General features: G+C 43.5%; 2 protein-coding genes across 3 annotated transcripts in view; both read right to left on the bottom strand.

The window, feature by feature from the left end:
• The window catches only part of vgf (VGF nerve growth factor inducible), a 150,876-nt gene that overhangs the window by 67,634 nt on the left and 69,134 nt on the right, over positions 1–14,108 (bottom strand). The gene's annotated exons all lie outside the window — the stretch shown is intronic.
• On the bottom strand, positions 186–13,002 carry trappc14 (trafficking protein particle complex subunit 14). Of its 2 annotated transcripts, XR_014596532.1 has the most exons (13): positions 12,335–13,002; positions 11,037–11,120; positions 10,816–10,945; positions 10,256–10,342; positions 10,030–10,150; positions 8,999–9,146; positions 7,918–7,979; positions 7,479–7,651; positions 4,580–4,722; positions 4,305–4,480; positions 3,727–3,891; positions 1,080–2,598; positions 186–999 (listed from the first exon to the last, which is right to left on the bottom strand). XR_014596532.1 is itself a non-coding variant. In XM_084002309.1 (12 exons), exons 1-12 carry the CDS (start codon positions 12,806–12,808, stop codon positions 2,595–2,597), a joined length of 1,767 nt encoding a protein of 588 aa, XP_083858435.1. In that variant the 5' UTR covers positions 12,809–13,002; the 3' UTR covers positions 186–2,594. The 2 variants fall into 2 exon arrangements, 1 of the variants encoding a protein (XP_083858435.1); XM_084002309.1 differs by having other exon boundaries at positions 186–2,598.

Raw genomic sequence — 14,108 nt, forward strand, 5'->3', positions numbered from 1 at the left:
CACCTGTGATCTCCCCAAGAGGATCCGGAACACTTCATTCATGTGTTGGTAGTATTTTGTATGAATCAGAATGTGTTCAGTAAGTAAATGCATCAAATAAATGTAGTGCAGTGACTCGTCTTTCCCCGGTGTGTGTCTTCAATAGAATAAAACATATAATAATTCAGACAAAAACATTTCCCAGCAATACTTTATTTGCAGAAAGACTCCACATGTTCCACAACAATTAGCTTATGTGTCGCTTCCTGATGGCTCCGATGTTTGAAAGGAGCTTTGATACCAAGGAATGGAATAAGGATCCAACAAGGCCCATTCAAGTCCATCTTTACAAAACCAGCCTCACTTATACAATCACACACATTTACATGTTTGTGCCTCAAATTCAAGAAGTCCAGTATGAACAGGTCATCATGCATACAGTTATGAGGGTCGTCAGGTCTCAATATGTCCACTGCATTATGTGTAGTTAACACTGATGATCCTATGACGTTATTGACCCCATGACCTTTTGTCTGGTGGATGAACCTCAATGTTAAACCAGAGGGATGTACATGATTCAATTCTATTGGCAATAGAATGTGAGTGAACACAGCTTTTATATATAGCAACCACACGTTCACTTTACCCGAGTTGTTATGGTAACGGTTGCTTTATCGCTACCGTAGTTTTCTAGAAAGGCACCACTGTGTTAAATCAATGCAATCCTGGAGAGAACTCATTCATTATTGGACTAATAGAGACAGTACTAACGGAGTAACAATTCAGATTATTTCATGTCTTTTAGTGAGTCACAGCAGGTCAGCTGAACGTGAAAAAAAAATCAAAATGGTCAACAGTCGAACAATTCAAAACATACAAAGAATAAATTAACATTTACTTTGTCAGTTTTTCCAGCATTTACGATTTTTAACACTTTTTTTGAGGAAATTCTTTTAGAAATGAAAAACTAAATAAACAATTGTGTCAAAACCTCACGTCTATTTTATCCATAATTAGCAACTGAAACAAATGACATCAGATGTTTCAGAGCAAACTGGTTGTATCTGAATATATATATATATATATTTGAATAAAATGACAGTTCTTTAGAAACACCCAAAGAAAGGAATAATTCTGACGTAGTTATCAGTCAAATGTAAAAGCTTTAATGGCTCCTCAATGAAATGTCATACACGTGGATTCCTGAAATGTTAAGGGAAGTGAGTGTAAACACAAAACTTGAAGCAGCATTTATCCAACCTCACGGATCAGTTGGATCCTGTTTCCACTGCACACACCGGACACGAGGCTCAGGTTACACATGAGAGTCTTATGCAACGTGCCACCCTGCTCAGGTTTCACTGGACAACACTGTAAAAGGTGCTGGTACACCGTGGAGTGTTTACGAGGGCTCAAAAACACAGATTTAAAACCTGAACACTAACGATCCAACAATAAATAGGCAATTAAGACAATTTAAATAAACCAGTCAGTGTAACGACTACTGTATGGATCACACGCTTTCAAATTCAAATTCTTCTTATAAAAATAGACCAATAGGTGTCCATCTGAGTGCATTCACTTCCTGCATGGAACGGTGTTGAGATACGGCTCTCATCCAGTGTGAACTACATGTTTGTAACCTTTAATCTATCAATATTAACCGTCATAAATAACACATGACCCCCATCTAGGAAATGTAAGGAAGTAGAAGCCTAAAAGCCTAAAGCTGGTCCACGTTATTCCACGTATTTTGTGTCTAATAAGGGAACTTCCTATTTACCGTCATAACCAGAATCAGTTGGAGTGGATCAATATCAGACCGCTGAGTGACGTCCTCTTCATATATACAGATTCCACAAGGTTGAGGGTTTTTTATACCAAAGCCTGGCTGGCTTCAGGGACGAACTTCTTCTTAAAGAGACATCAAAGAGCCAAGATAGGGAGATCGGTTTTGTTTAGTTTTGCTTTCGACAGCCCCTCACCCAACTAACCAGTACATTTCTGGGCCAAAAGAAATCCCAAAATGACGTGAAATACAAGAGGCACTTTCATTTTACTCCAGGGATCCCTCGGCCAAAAGTATGCCGACGAACAAACAGTCCAGCCAAGTGCAACGGTTGAACATCTGACACTGTGGGATTAATGTGCAAGGTTTTCAGATGCTGCTCGGTCGGCAGTTCTCTCGTACTCTACAAGTGTACTTCAAATGATGGACTCTTACTCTACCAACTAGTGGATCCATCCAGCTTATTCTGGTTTCCTGATTATATCCTACAAGAAAACAAGAGCTGCCAAAAAAAAGTCTAGTCACTATAAATATCAACAATAGCAAAGCAATGAAAATAACCCATGGAATGGAATGAAGGTTTAAAGGCAGGAAGTGTAAAAAAAAAACATAAAAATGAAATGTTGAACCAATGAAATCAAGAATTGTTGTGGTCTTTTCTTTCATCATCTCAGACCAGCACTATCAACTACTTCTCAGCCAATCACCTTCCCTCTCTGCTCCTCCTTCCTTCACTCCACCCGTCTTGTAGACTTCAGGTGGAGGACGAGGCTCTGGCAGCCGGACAGAAGGACAAATGTCTTCAGTGAAAACCCTCCTCTTCAGGTCATCTGAGGAGAAACAGAGGGAAGAAGGTTTTCTGTCCCAGAATCACCAGCAATGTGTCCAAACGTGGTGTTTAATGGACTTGTCAATCATCCAGGTGCTTGCAGCTGATTGGTTGGATGTTAAACCGTCCCAAACCCATTTCACATGCAGTAATTGCAGCATAATGGAGCACTCTACATATGCATGTGTAAGTATGGAAAATGGCTTGCTCACCCACATGGTCGCCCCCTCACATCCAGTGTCACCCAAATCTGACCTAAGCCATATACATTCCAGCCACAAAGCCATATAGGGCTCGGCCCTTTGGAAGGGTTTCATTACTAGAGGCGAGAGGGTACCTTTGTTTATATAATGTTACAAAAATATACATTTCCTAAGTTCCTTGCTTTGAGAAACATTTTCCTACAAAGCCCTTCCATGATTAAACATAAAAAGACCAAAGGTGGTTGGACAGAACAACTCGATGGGCTATTTCTGGACATTTTACACATAATTCATGGATAAATAATGAAAAGAGTTAACTGCAGCCCTTCAGTATGTTCTAATCTTGATGTAGTTAAAAATGCAGGTTATCAAGCATTCACTGCCAGATTTCTGTATTTGACACTTTTCCCCTCCATTCTGAACATTTGGAGAAACATGCGGCAGAAATGATGCCAATTCAATAATACTAAAGTCCAAAACAAATACAACAGTGGAAACATGCTGCAAATACAAAGCACAGTGAAAAACACACAAACCATAAAAATGACTGAAAAAGGCTGAATGTCAACACAAGTTCTCCAGGCCTGTAGGGGGAGCACTAAGAGGATCAGCTTGACTTTTGACCCGAGAGAGAGAAACCAGACGAGAGAATGCTAACAGTGCTAAGGTGACCAATACTCTAAACATTAAGCTTTTACATTTTACAAAGTGATATATTATATTATATTATAACCCATTGAGGTTCCATACCCATAATCCTGATCCTTACATAACATGAAATCTGGTTTTACATCAGATTTCCCATAAATTGAACCAATTTCACCACAGTCCTCCATAATTAGATGAGACAGGACTATATTTTGATCCTGAACTCTTAAACGTATAGAATTATAACTCATCATACAGTGCTGCCGTGATGTGCTTACCTGCTGTGTGCCTCCTGGATTGGCTGCAGCACTAACACCTTACACTCCCTCTTGGCTATTTTGTCCAGTGAGATGACGACGTGGTCGGGGGGCGGGCGCAGGCCTCTGCTCAGTGGAGATCCCACGGGAGGGGTGACGGCCCGGCGCTCCATCACACTGCCTGATCTGGAGCCAGCAGAGACCGGTTACATTTACATGCACACGCATATTCCACTATTAGTCAGTATTTGACAGTATTCCAAATTCGATATGGGTCATGTAGTTTGTAGAGTTTGATCTTATTCTCTTTTCTGATTAAGCTGTGTGATATGTTGATATTATTCTGGTTTTAGGAGCATTAGACAGCACGTTCAGAAAATACCTCCGTGCATGTAAACGGGAATATTAGTGGAATATTCATTTTTCATTATATATTCATTTTCATGACTTTTTCGGGAAAGCAAATTATATTTGGTGCATGAAAACAGTCAGGTCTGTCTGTAAGAGTGCCTGTTGTCCTGCATCATGTTTGTGTCTTAACAACTGTTATGTGGTTGGCTGAAAGCTGGGAGTGGCCCGTTGCTGCTGACCCTCCGTACCTGACGTGGTGGGACCGGGACGGCTGCTGGTGGGAGAAGCTCTGCGATCGGCCCAGGCTCTGTCTCTCCAGCAGCTCTCTGGCTGATGACGATGGAGAGTTCCTCAGCGGGGATCGAGGCTCCAGGGGCGGAGTGGACACTGTGAACTGGAGCTTGAGTTTCATGTGCTGGCTCAGCTACAGGCGTGACAGGAGAGACACTTGGATCACCACTCCGTTGTAGCATTGTTTATTTAGTTACTCATTACTGTTTTAATGCATCGAGTCATGCAATACCTCAAAGAGTCCAGTCCTGAGGATCTGGAAGGCCACGGTGAAGGAGAGGGTGGAGCCCTTCCGACACTGTCCCAGGTTGTTGAGGGGAGACTGGCATACCACTGCTGGGTGGGCCCTGTGATCCTGCTGGCCTCCTCTAGCAGCTGGTGAACAGACGGATGGACGGATGCAGGGACCAGGAGGTGGGGGAGAGGGGGGGCAAAGAATGTGGAAGTAGAAGAGAGAAAACCAGATGACACAAAGTAGGTTTGTTACTTTTCTGATGCTCTTTCAACACTTGTCGTTGGCCTCAACTTTGGCATTTTGGCCCTCGCCATTTTGGATTTTGCCCATTGCCATCTTGAAAGTTTTGCAACCAGTGAAGGAAGTGACCATATTTGGACTGCTTAGGAGCGACAGGTGGATCTGAAGAACACAAGTGGCAGACCTGAGCAGCAACATTACTGGATCTGGATCCATCTGGCTTCTGGAGTGAAGCTGCTACCAAAGTTGACAATTCAAGATCAACTTTACAGCTACGTGTTAAAGTCGTCTTAGTAGCTAACTGCATTTGGAGTGACCTGTCAATCACAAGGTAGCCCCGCCCTAAAGCATCCCCTTTTCTGGTCTATTTGTCTCTAAATGGACCATAATGTACTAAATGAACATCATGTTGGATTGAAGAAGACTTGAAACCAGAGATTGAGACCATAAAGTTATGTTTACAATGTTTACTGAGATAATAAATCATAGCCTTCTATACAATCAGACTTCTTCTTGCAACCAGAGGAGTCGCCCCCTGATGGCCAGCAGAGAGAATGCAGGTTTAAGGTACTTCAGCTTCACTTTTCATGACCGGAGGTTGCTGCCTGGTCCTGATATGAAACTAGTGCCCACCCACACAGATATTACTGTTTGAACTCCGTTTCTGTACTTCACTGCACTGTTGGATTTCCTCATAGCTGGCTTTCACCCCGACACACCCAGCCAACACACCCAGCCTCAAAGGCTGCTGCACAATGTTTCCTCGCTGTGTGCACTGAAGAGTGCACATCTGGACGTTGACCCAGTCATGGTCCCAGCTGGATCGGGACGCCTCACTTTAGCTCACACATTGATGCAGCAATGCAGACTGCTCGCCAGTTCTAATGGATTTCACATGCCTTGGATGATGACACTATAAATAACATCAAGTAGAGCTATCCAGCTCCAAGGTGCAAATGGAGCCTAATGTTGCTGGATGATCAGGGGGACATGTGGAGAGTTGGGCTTGTCAAGCGCTGCCTGCTGTCGCAGTGAATCAGTATTACTGCAAAACCTTTTGATGTCTTCTGAAGGCTGTACTTAAGACACTTGAGGGTTTACCATGTTCAACATCTTTAAGCCCCATTCGAACAGGATTAACATTACAGGAGGAGGTGTGGATTAAAATGCTCACTGTGCTCCTTGTTCTGGACGGCATATTAACCATCCTGACATTACCGGATGTGGTCTGTAATGGACATTCTGCGGGACGGGCCAAGAGAGGGAAACGATAGCTACCTGTAGATGACATTACAACGGCCCTTTTGATGAGCTCCTAACTCCACTGATGGCTTTCATTTTGTTCCCCTCCATTGTCCGGTCAAATATGAAATTGAGCTGATTGAAAGAATATACAGCAGAAGGACAACCAGCACTTTGTGTGATAAAATAATCCAAAAGATTCACATTAAACACAAGGATGCTGCTTGGTGAACAACAGTGATTGTGGCTGTAATTATTACTTGGGTGGGGGTGAAGAATTATTTGGCATGGTGAAAATAAATCACAGATAATGTTAAATTGCCCAACCTCCCCTAGACTAATAAACCCAGTCCCAAATAAGGCTTTAGTTTAATGCTTATATATCCTAATTAGCACTAGACGGCTGAGGCTGTGGACAGTATTATTGGACAAATTAAAAATGGAACCTGATGGTAGTGCTAAATGAAAAGTTAGATGATCACCAAAGTTACTATAATGAATTATAAGGGGGCGGCGGTTGTTCCACAGTCCATTATGTGTCTGAGAGGGTGGGGCGGGACCAGGCAGCAACCTCCGGTTCTGTGAAAGTGAAGCCATGCTGAAGTGCCTTCAACTCCTCTGGTTGCAAAAAGAAGGCTGATTGTATGGAAGTCACTACTTCTCTTTTGATTTATTATCTCAGTAAACATTGTAAACATGAGTTTATGGTCTCAATCTCTAGTTATAAAGTATTTTTTCATTTCATCATGTAGTAAATGATGGTCCATTTAGAGTCAAATAGACCATAAAGCAGGGGATGATTTAGGGCGGGGCTTGTAATGCGTTTGCGTCTGTCCCCAAATGACCGGACTAATCAGCGTCCTATGAGGAACTGCAGGCAGCTACAGGTGTGGTTGAGGTGTGTCTGAGATGACAGAGAGCTGACTGTTCCAAACAACAATGGCGGTCCCACAGATGCTGCAACAGCATCACTTCTATCAGAACTGGAGAGTATTTCTTCATTGGAAGAAGAGTGAAGAACAGCCCTGAAGGCATTTCTTCACATTTGCTCAACAGGCTTTAGCAAGAGTTTGATTGACTGATGGTTCAAGTCAGTCTATATCAAGCAGCCATGCTGGTATCTTAACACAGCACACATCAGTGTGATGTAGAAGGCTGCAGGCTCTGAATGGAGGGTCAACACCTGGCCAGGTGTGCTCTGCCCTATAAATACCTCCCCCATCCTTCAGTCTCTGGGAGATTGGAGACTGGCATGACAGCATCTTATGGTTTTCTTGTGCTCCGTTATCCACATACGCTGCCACACGCCCACACATGCACTCCCCTGTTGATGTACTGTATACATTTCTTTTCTTGGACAGAAAGTAGGCGAGGTAGAAAGGGAGGCAGTGTGATGGGAAAGTCTGCTTCTTACCCTCAGAATTCCAGATCAGACGGACGGCCAGGAAGTCCTGCAAGTTGTTAAGCAGGGTGTATTTTACCCAGAAGTGCTCCAGGGGCCTGACCGCCCGAGGACAGGAAGCTGTCATCACCAGCCGAGGCCGATCCAAGCGGATACTGGGCAACGAGTAACAACTGGAGATGTACCTGGAGGCAAAGTAAACTAGTATTGAAATTCCCCTTCACAGACCAGTTTCACAGCAAACACTTTGACTCGTCATTGCAGGAAATTGGAACAAATATGGCTGACTATGGCTCGGTCCCAGTCAACCGAGACAATGAGTCAGTGTGACACCAGAACTCAGGACCTAGCTCACCTACATGGAATGTTAGCACTTACATCAGTTATTTTCCTGCTTGGACCTGTTCTACAAATGAGTCTCATGCGTGTTGAACAGAAGAGGAACAGTTACCTTGTTAAAGGCAGTGTTGGAGTGTACCATTGTAAGACAGCCACCAATGGGACTTCCAAACCCTACAGACATAGGGGTAACATGTATTAGGACAGAGACCTCTTATAGAGGTATAACATGCAAACATCTCCTAAAAGAAACAATGTAAAGACTTATTGGACTGAAATCCGTACTCTCTCTCATCACCCACTAGAAGGGTGTGGTGGATCTTCTCTTTTATTTTTATTTTGCTGTGTTCAGGTTTCTTCTGGACCTCAGTAAAGATGCCTAACATGGGCGTGTCATGCTCAGCCAATAAACGGGGAACCCAGGTCAAACTACACCGCTCAGCATAACGAGGCTCACCGACCTCACAGGCCACAACAGGACGAAGCACGCCTTCAGCTGCATTTATGCCTAACCTCTGTGAAACAACCAGAAAATAACAGTTTATTCTTCTGATTCACCCATCCCTGACTCTCTCTCTCTCACACCATGAACGCACTCACGATCCGTACACATTACAGGGATTACTCCACAGCTGAAAATACCCAGCTGTTACAGGAACGTTCAGAGCATTTTAAAACTCGGAACGTTATTTTTGCGAGCTGTTTTTAAAGATCATCCTCTTCAGTTGGAACCATTGCAGTTTGGGCAGAGAGCAGTGGGGAAGTCTGAAAGTTTAAGAGACAAATTAAAACACTGCTGGTTTTGGTCTCTTCATGGGATTTGTTGACAATAAGAAAAAACAGCTAATCCTTAGAAAGTAGTTCCAGGGAAAACTGTGTGTTCTGTGGATGTGGACTGTCTGAAAAGAATGTCATTTTTCTTTTTTATTGCTGACCCAAAAATAAATGCACTGACAGCTTTGATGGTTCTTTGTTGCCAATGAATGATTTCACTGTACAAACGAAGTGCTTCAATAATGAAGTCACCGCTGCTGGGCCACATGCACCAACTCTCAATTTGTACACGTGTATCGATCCTGCTGCTGTTTAATGAAGTTAAAAGAAAAGTCATGTACTTTCTACATTTGACCAGCGTGATTGACAGCGTCTCAACGCAACACGCTCCCCTAGGCTACAGAAACACGTCTTCTCACCTCACTGGAGTCCTCCTCTGCTTTGTCTTGTAGCTGCAGCTGGAACAGAAAGTTCTGTTCCTCCAGGGCGCTGAGCATGCTGGGTAAACGTGATGACTCGCTGTCTATCCGACAGAATGAAGCCACGGTCACCTCGGCTGATTGGTGGCTTTGGGGGGAAGTGGAAACAAAGAGGCATTTGTGAGGAGACCAAACACAGTTCCTGATTTGACCACAGACAGTACAGTGAATTCTGTGGGACATGCTGGGAACTGGACAAATAAATGTCTTTTGTGTTTTGTGGTGTGCTGATCTAGCATAACAGGACTAAGAGTCTTCTGCAGTGATAACGGCAGTGTTTCTAACATCAGCATGCTAACATTGTAAAAAACGATTATAGAAACATTTGTGAATGCAATCAAATTGAAGATGTTTCAGAGTCTCTAATCAAGCGCTTGGGTCCATTAATGTCTGCATACACGATTGAGCCTCCAGCAAAAAACATGCTGGATTGCGCTGCAGCTCCCCTTGACGCCAATAAATGAATAACAAAATATGCTCATCGCAAAAGTTCAGAGCCATAACACAGTGGGGTAGTGGTCTATGCTGCAGCAGGATGGATGTTTGGAAGCTATTTATTCATGTAGGTTTTGCCATAGCTGAGGGTTACCAGGGTAACAAATGTGCCTCGAGGGCCCTTAAAAAAATAGTGCACAAAACCCTCTCTCCTTAGATTCAGATAAACCCTCCCCCCAAAAAATAATTGGGGGAAAAAATGAAGAAACATCAGTAAGAGCAACAGAAAAAGGATCCCAGCACGGACACACATGCAATAGATGCAGTGCTCTAAATAACATAATGCAATTATGGCAAACAAATATGTATATATTTGTTGGTGTATACCTTAAGGAACCTGAATTGAGGACCACCAAGCATGTACATGTTGGCCCAGCTTGTTTCTTGTGTCTGTATACTCACATTGACTAAACGGCCACCTGCTTACAGACAGATGTTTCTATCTGACAGCATACAGTAAGTACACATATGCTTACCAGACGTTGTCGACTATAAGAACTGAGCCATCTGGCATCATGGGGAGGTAGGCCGAGTTATAGTTAGGGAGGATCTTCACATCTCTGACGCACACCTCATCCTGAGAGCTGCAGTTCAACACTGAGGAGAGAGAGAGGGGGGAGGGGAAACGATGGCAAGACTCAAAGAGTGGACCTCTAAAGACCTGTGTGAGTGTGTGTGTGTGTGTGTGTGTGTGTGTGGTACCTTTGAGGATAGTCAGGTGTTTTCCAGAGACAGCCATGTGCTGACATTGGACAGTGGGAGGTGGAAGGACAGTAAGGATGGTGCTGACTGGAAAAGGAAGACACGGGGACTTAAGTTCACTACAGCTGTTCAGCAATCAACATGATGTGACAGCGTATCAGAGCCAAAGAGGGGGAGGGGTTATATTCAGAGAAGAAACTTGAAAAATGCATGAGAAAAAACTTGGATAGCCTGAGATTGAAGTGGTAAATTTAGGAAAAAAACATCCACATCTCTTCACTTTGCAACGTTGAATCAACTTATCAATATGTTGAGTTATTTGTCCCCCTCCCCTAGCTCTGCAATGTATTCTTAAAACTACCATGGCCCTAATACACCATTGTAGACTGGACATTTCTGATGACAATCATTTTAAAATCCATTGAGACTAATTTTGTAAGCCATTCCTCAGACATATAGACTCTTAAAACCTGGGGAATTCCAGGTTTTAGTCTACAAACGGAACTTTCTGGGCTCACAGAGCTCATTTGTGGTGTTGACAGAAACCCGCTGTGTGGTACCCTGGGCCTTGAAGGTGCTGAGGTCCTGTCTGAAGGTCTGCGTTGGACTCCTGAGCTGCAGAAGAGTCAGGTAGCCATGTTCCCTCACCTCCACCTTCTCCTCCTCCTGCCTCCACACAGTCACCACGACCTGGCGTCACAGAGAGGCAGATGAAATAGTGAAGCTTCAATGTGCATCTTCATTTTGTGTTCCTATTTGTGTGTATGCGGATGTGTCTGACCTTGGCTTTTAGTGTGTTGACTGGCAGCTTGTCCAAAGAGACGGTGAGACAAAAGATAACCTGGTCGTCCAACACCAGAACGGACTGCAGCGGGACATGCAGGGGAGAGCGTTTTAGTGACAATATGTGGAGTAAATGAGCATACAGACTAATATAGGACTAATATATCTGTTTTAATTCATCGTTTCCAGAGGTGATGTGTTGAAATTACTTGTATTGTCCAAAAAACGGTCCAAAAGAGTTCATAATCACACATATATAAGAGATGCAGCGTATTTTGGAGGACTGAACCAGTTAATTCGGGCATTTCTGTTTGATAAACAACTTGGTGAATGATGAATCCATTATCAGAATAACTGTCTGTTGCTTGTCTAATAATCAACTTTCAGCGTGAAAGCTGAGTTCTAACACACCATCTGTTAACGTCTGCCCGCAAGTAATGAATGTGTTGGTTCTCTCTATTTATCCTCCCAGTACACACACATACGCCTTGTGACCCCACAGAGACATCACATGCTTTTGAAGGCTGAAAAATAGCAACGACTGTTTGGAAAGCCATAGTCCGATTATTTTCTCAAAGACGCTGTTAATTATTTGGTGATTAAATTGTAATAAAATAGTGAACAACGTCCTTGACATGTTCACACGTGTGCAACATTAACATTAATCTCCCAATTACTTCCATCCTTTGTCAGCGTTGGTGAGCAAATATTGTCTCAGCAGGTCACTTGCCTTTTTTTTTGCCATTTGCATTGCATTCATGTGTGACCGCGCCTTTAGAAGTTTCCAAAGTGATCAAGAGTGATACATTGGCTATCATGTTGCCAAGATACTAAAGGTGTGTGGTTCAGTACCAGCAGCCATTTACAGACCGGTACTGTGCTGCAGCCTGTCAGTGTCATCTGTGATGTTTTCAGCTGTCTCCAGCCTTGCAGGCAGAGGAGGAGACTGGAGCTGGTTTAAAGCCCCTGAAGACATGACTGCACTGTCAAGTCTGGACACATCTGGTGGAGCACAAACATCACTGCAACAGGCAGAACCAGGGCTGCTCAAAACATACTGAAGGGTAGCTGTAGCAAGAAAGGAAGTGTATAAATGGCTGTGGTTTGGTTTCTCTTCACCTCAGGAAGCAGGTGGAACTCACTTCCTATCAAACTGAAGGTGGGTCAGTATAACGACTATGATGACGGGGGGTTTAAAGGTCGAAGCCATCAAAAAGTCATTGCCTTTGATGCAGACATGACATAGTGAACAAGAGCTTCCCTTGTCTAGTGTTTCTACTACTTTACCCTCCTTACCTTCACCGGTTCCCTCCCGGACTTCCGCCCGTCGCTGGCCGAGCTGTGGTGGATGAGATGCGGGCTGCACTGTGTGAAAGTCCGGTTGCACTCCGCTCTTTTCCCCCCAGACTCGCTCTCTCCGGGCTCTTCTTCCTCCTCGTCCTCGCTGGAGGTGCTCAGGAGGTCTGGCTGGTACTCAGCGCCGGGTCTCTGGCGGCTCTCGGCGACGCACACACTCGCCAGAGCCGACAGTGAACCCGCCAGGTCCTTCCAAGGTAAAACCCCGGAGCTGTCACCGCTCCTCGACGCGTCCCGGCGGGACCGCAGGACCAGCAGCAACTGGACGACCTCCCCGAGGTAGACGTGGTCCCGCCGCGGCAGACTCGTGTACTCCGCCGGGTCCGACAGGCTGGATATCGGAGCGGCGGGGAAATACATGAAATACTCACATTGTGATTCCATGTTTGCTACTTTAAAGTAGCTAGCTGGCATATGCCGTTAACTACCTGCTGTAGTGTAAACAAAGCGACGCCGAAGTACCGCTTTCGTCATGTGTGGTTAAGAAAACCCGTTTATAAGTGTGTCAAAAAATCTAAAAACGAACTAAAACCATCTTAAACTTGTACAACCGCATAAGGGAATGAAGTAACGTTTCAAACCCCTGATATCCATCTTCGCCTTTGAGCTTCCGTTTACCAAACAGTAGCAATACAAATAACAGGACGGCTAATCGAAAACAGACCACACTAATCAATCACCTGAAGGTAGAACACAGAGCCGAAAAAAACAATAATTGACTAAATGATTGATTAAATAACTGAAAACACACACAATAGAAATGGAAATCAAGAACCTTTAAAAATCTGTATTTAAAATATTACTTAAGATAAAATATTGTTTAATCAGCTAATATGACACTTATGCTATAGTCATATAGTGTGTAAAATCTAAGTTGGTTAATATAACGACAGCAGCAGGGTTAACAAGTATTACTAGTTAACATTTTACTCAGCTGTAGAAGAATACATGTAAAGAATACAGTAAAGTCACATGAGTACATTTCCCTGTCACAGTTCAGTCATGTAGGTTTTACAGTTTTCACATCACAGCAGCGAACTGAAAGTGTTGATAATCAGCGTGAAAATCAAGGAGGCACGTGGTGAAGTTAAAGAAATGTTGCTTTTATTCAGTACAAGAAAAAGAAAAAAAACACAACTCAATGGATGCACACAAAGAGCGTGATCTAGTACAAGTTTCACCAAAAAAATAAAAATAAATTCAAGTAAGATCCAAGCCAATGTCAACTGTTGCTTCCTGAATGAACTCCTGCACATCCAGCTCTGAAATGTGTAACAGCTTGAGAGAATATCAGATCAATAAAGTATTTTCTGTCAGCGATCGCAGAGAGATGGAAGCTGTTTAAACAAAGTGGTAAAAGATGAATCGTGCTGCGTACCGGAGCCTCTGCTCATTTTGACCTCCTCCGACTGAGATTGAAAGACACAAGACGTACCTTTTATTCTGACACACAATGTAACACACAACATGTTCACATATGAAACCCTTAATACGAGTAAATAGCTAGGAAATAAGTCAAAGTACCATATGAGTAGAAAGGAAGGAACACTGTAATCTGATTCTTACTGGAAGAATGAGAACAAAGTTGATCTGTATGAAAACCAAGCAGAGTTTTCCTTTGACCTTCTGTGGCCGACCAGCAGAGTGTGTGTTTGTGTAACTGGGAGTGTTGGTGGATATGAGTTAACAGTGTGTACAGAAACACATGACATGA

The sequence above is a fragment of the Eutrigla gurnardus genome (assembly GCF_963514095.1).
Source record: "Eutrigla gurnardus genome assembly, chromosome: 23".
NCBI lineage: Eukaryota > Metazoa > Chordata > Actinopteri > Perciformes > Triglidae > Eutrigla > Eutrigla gurnardus.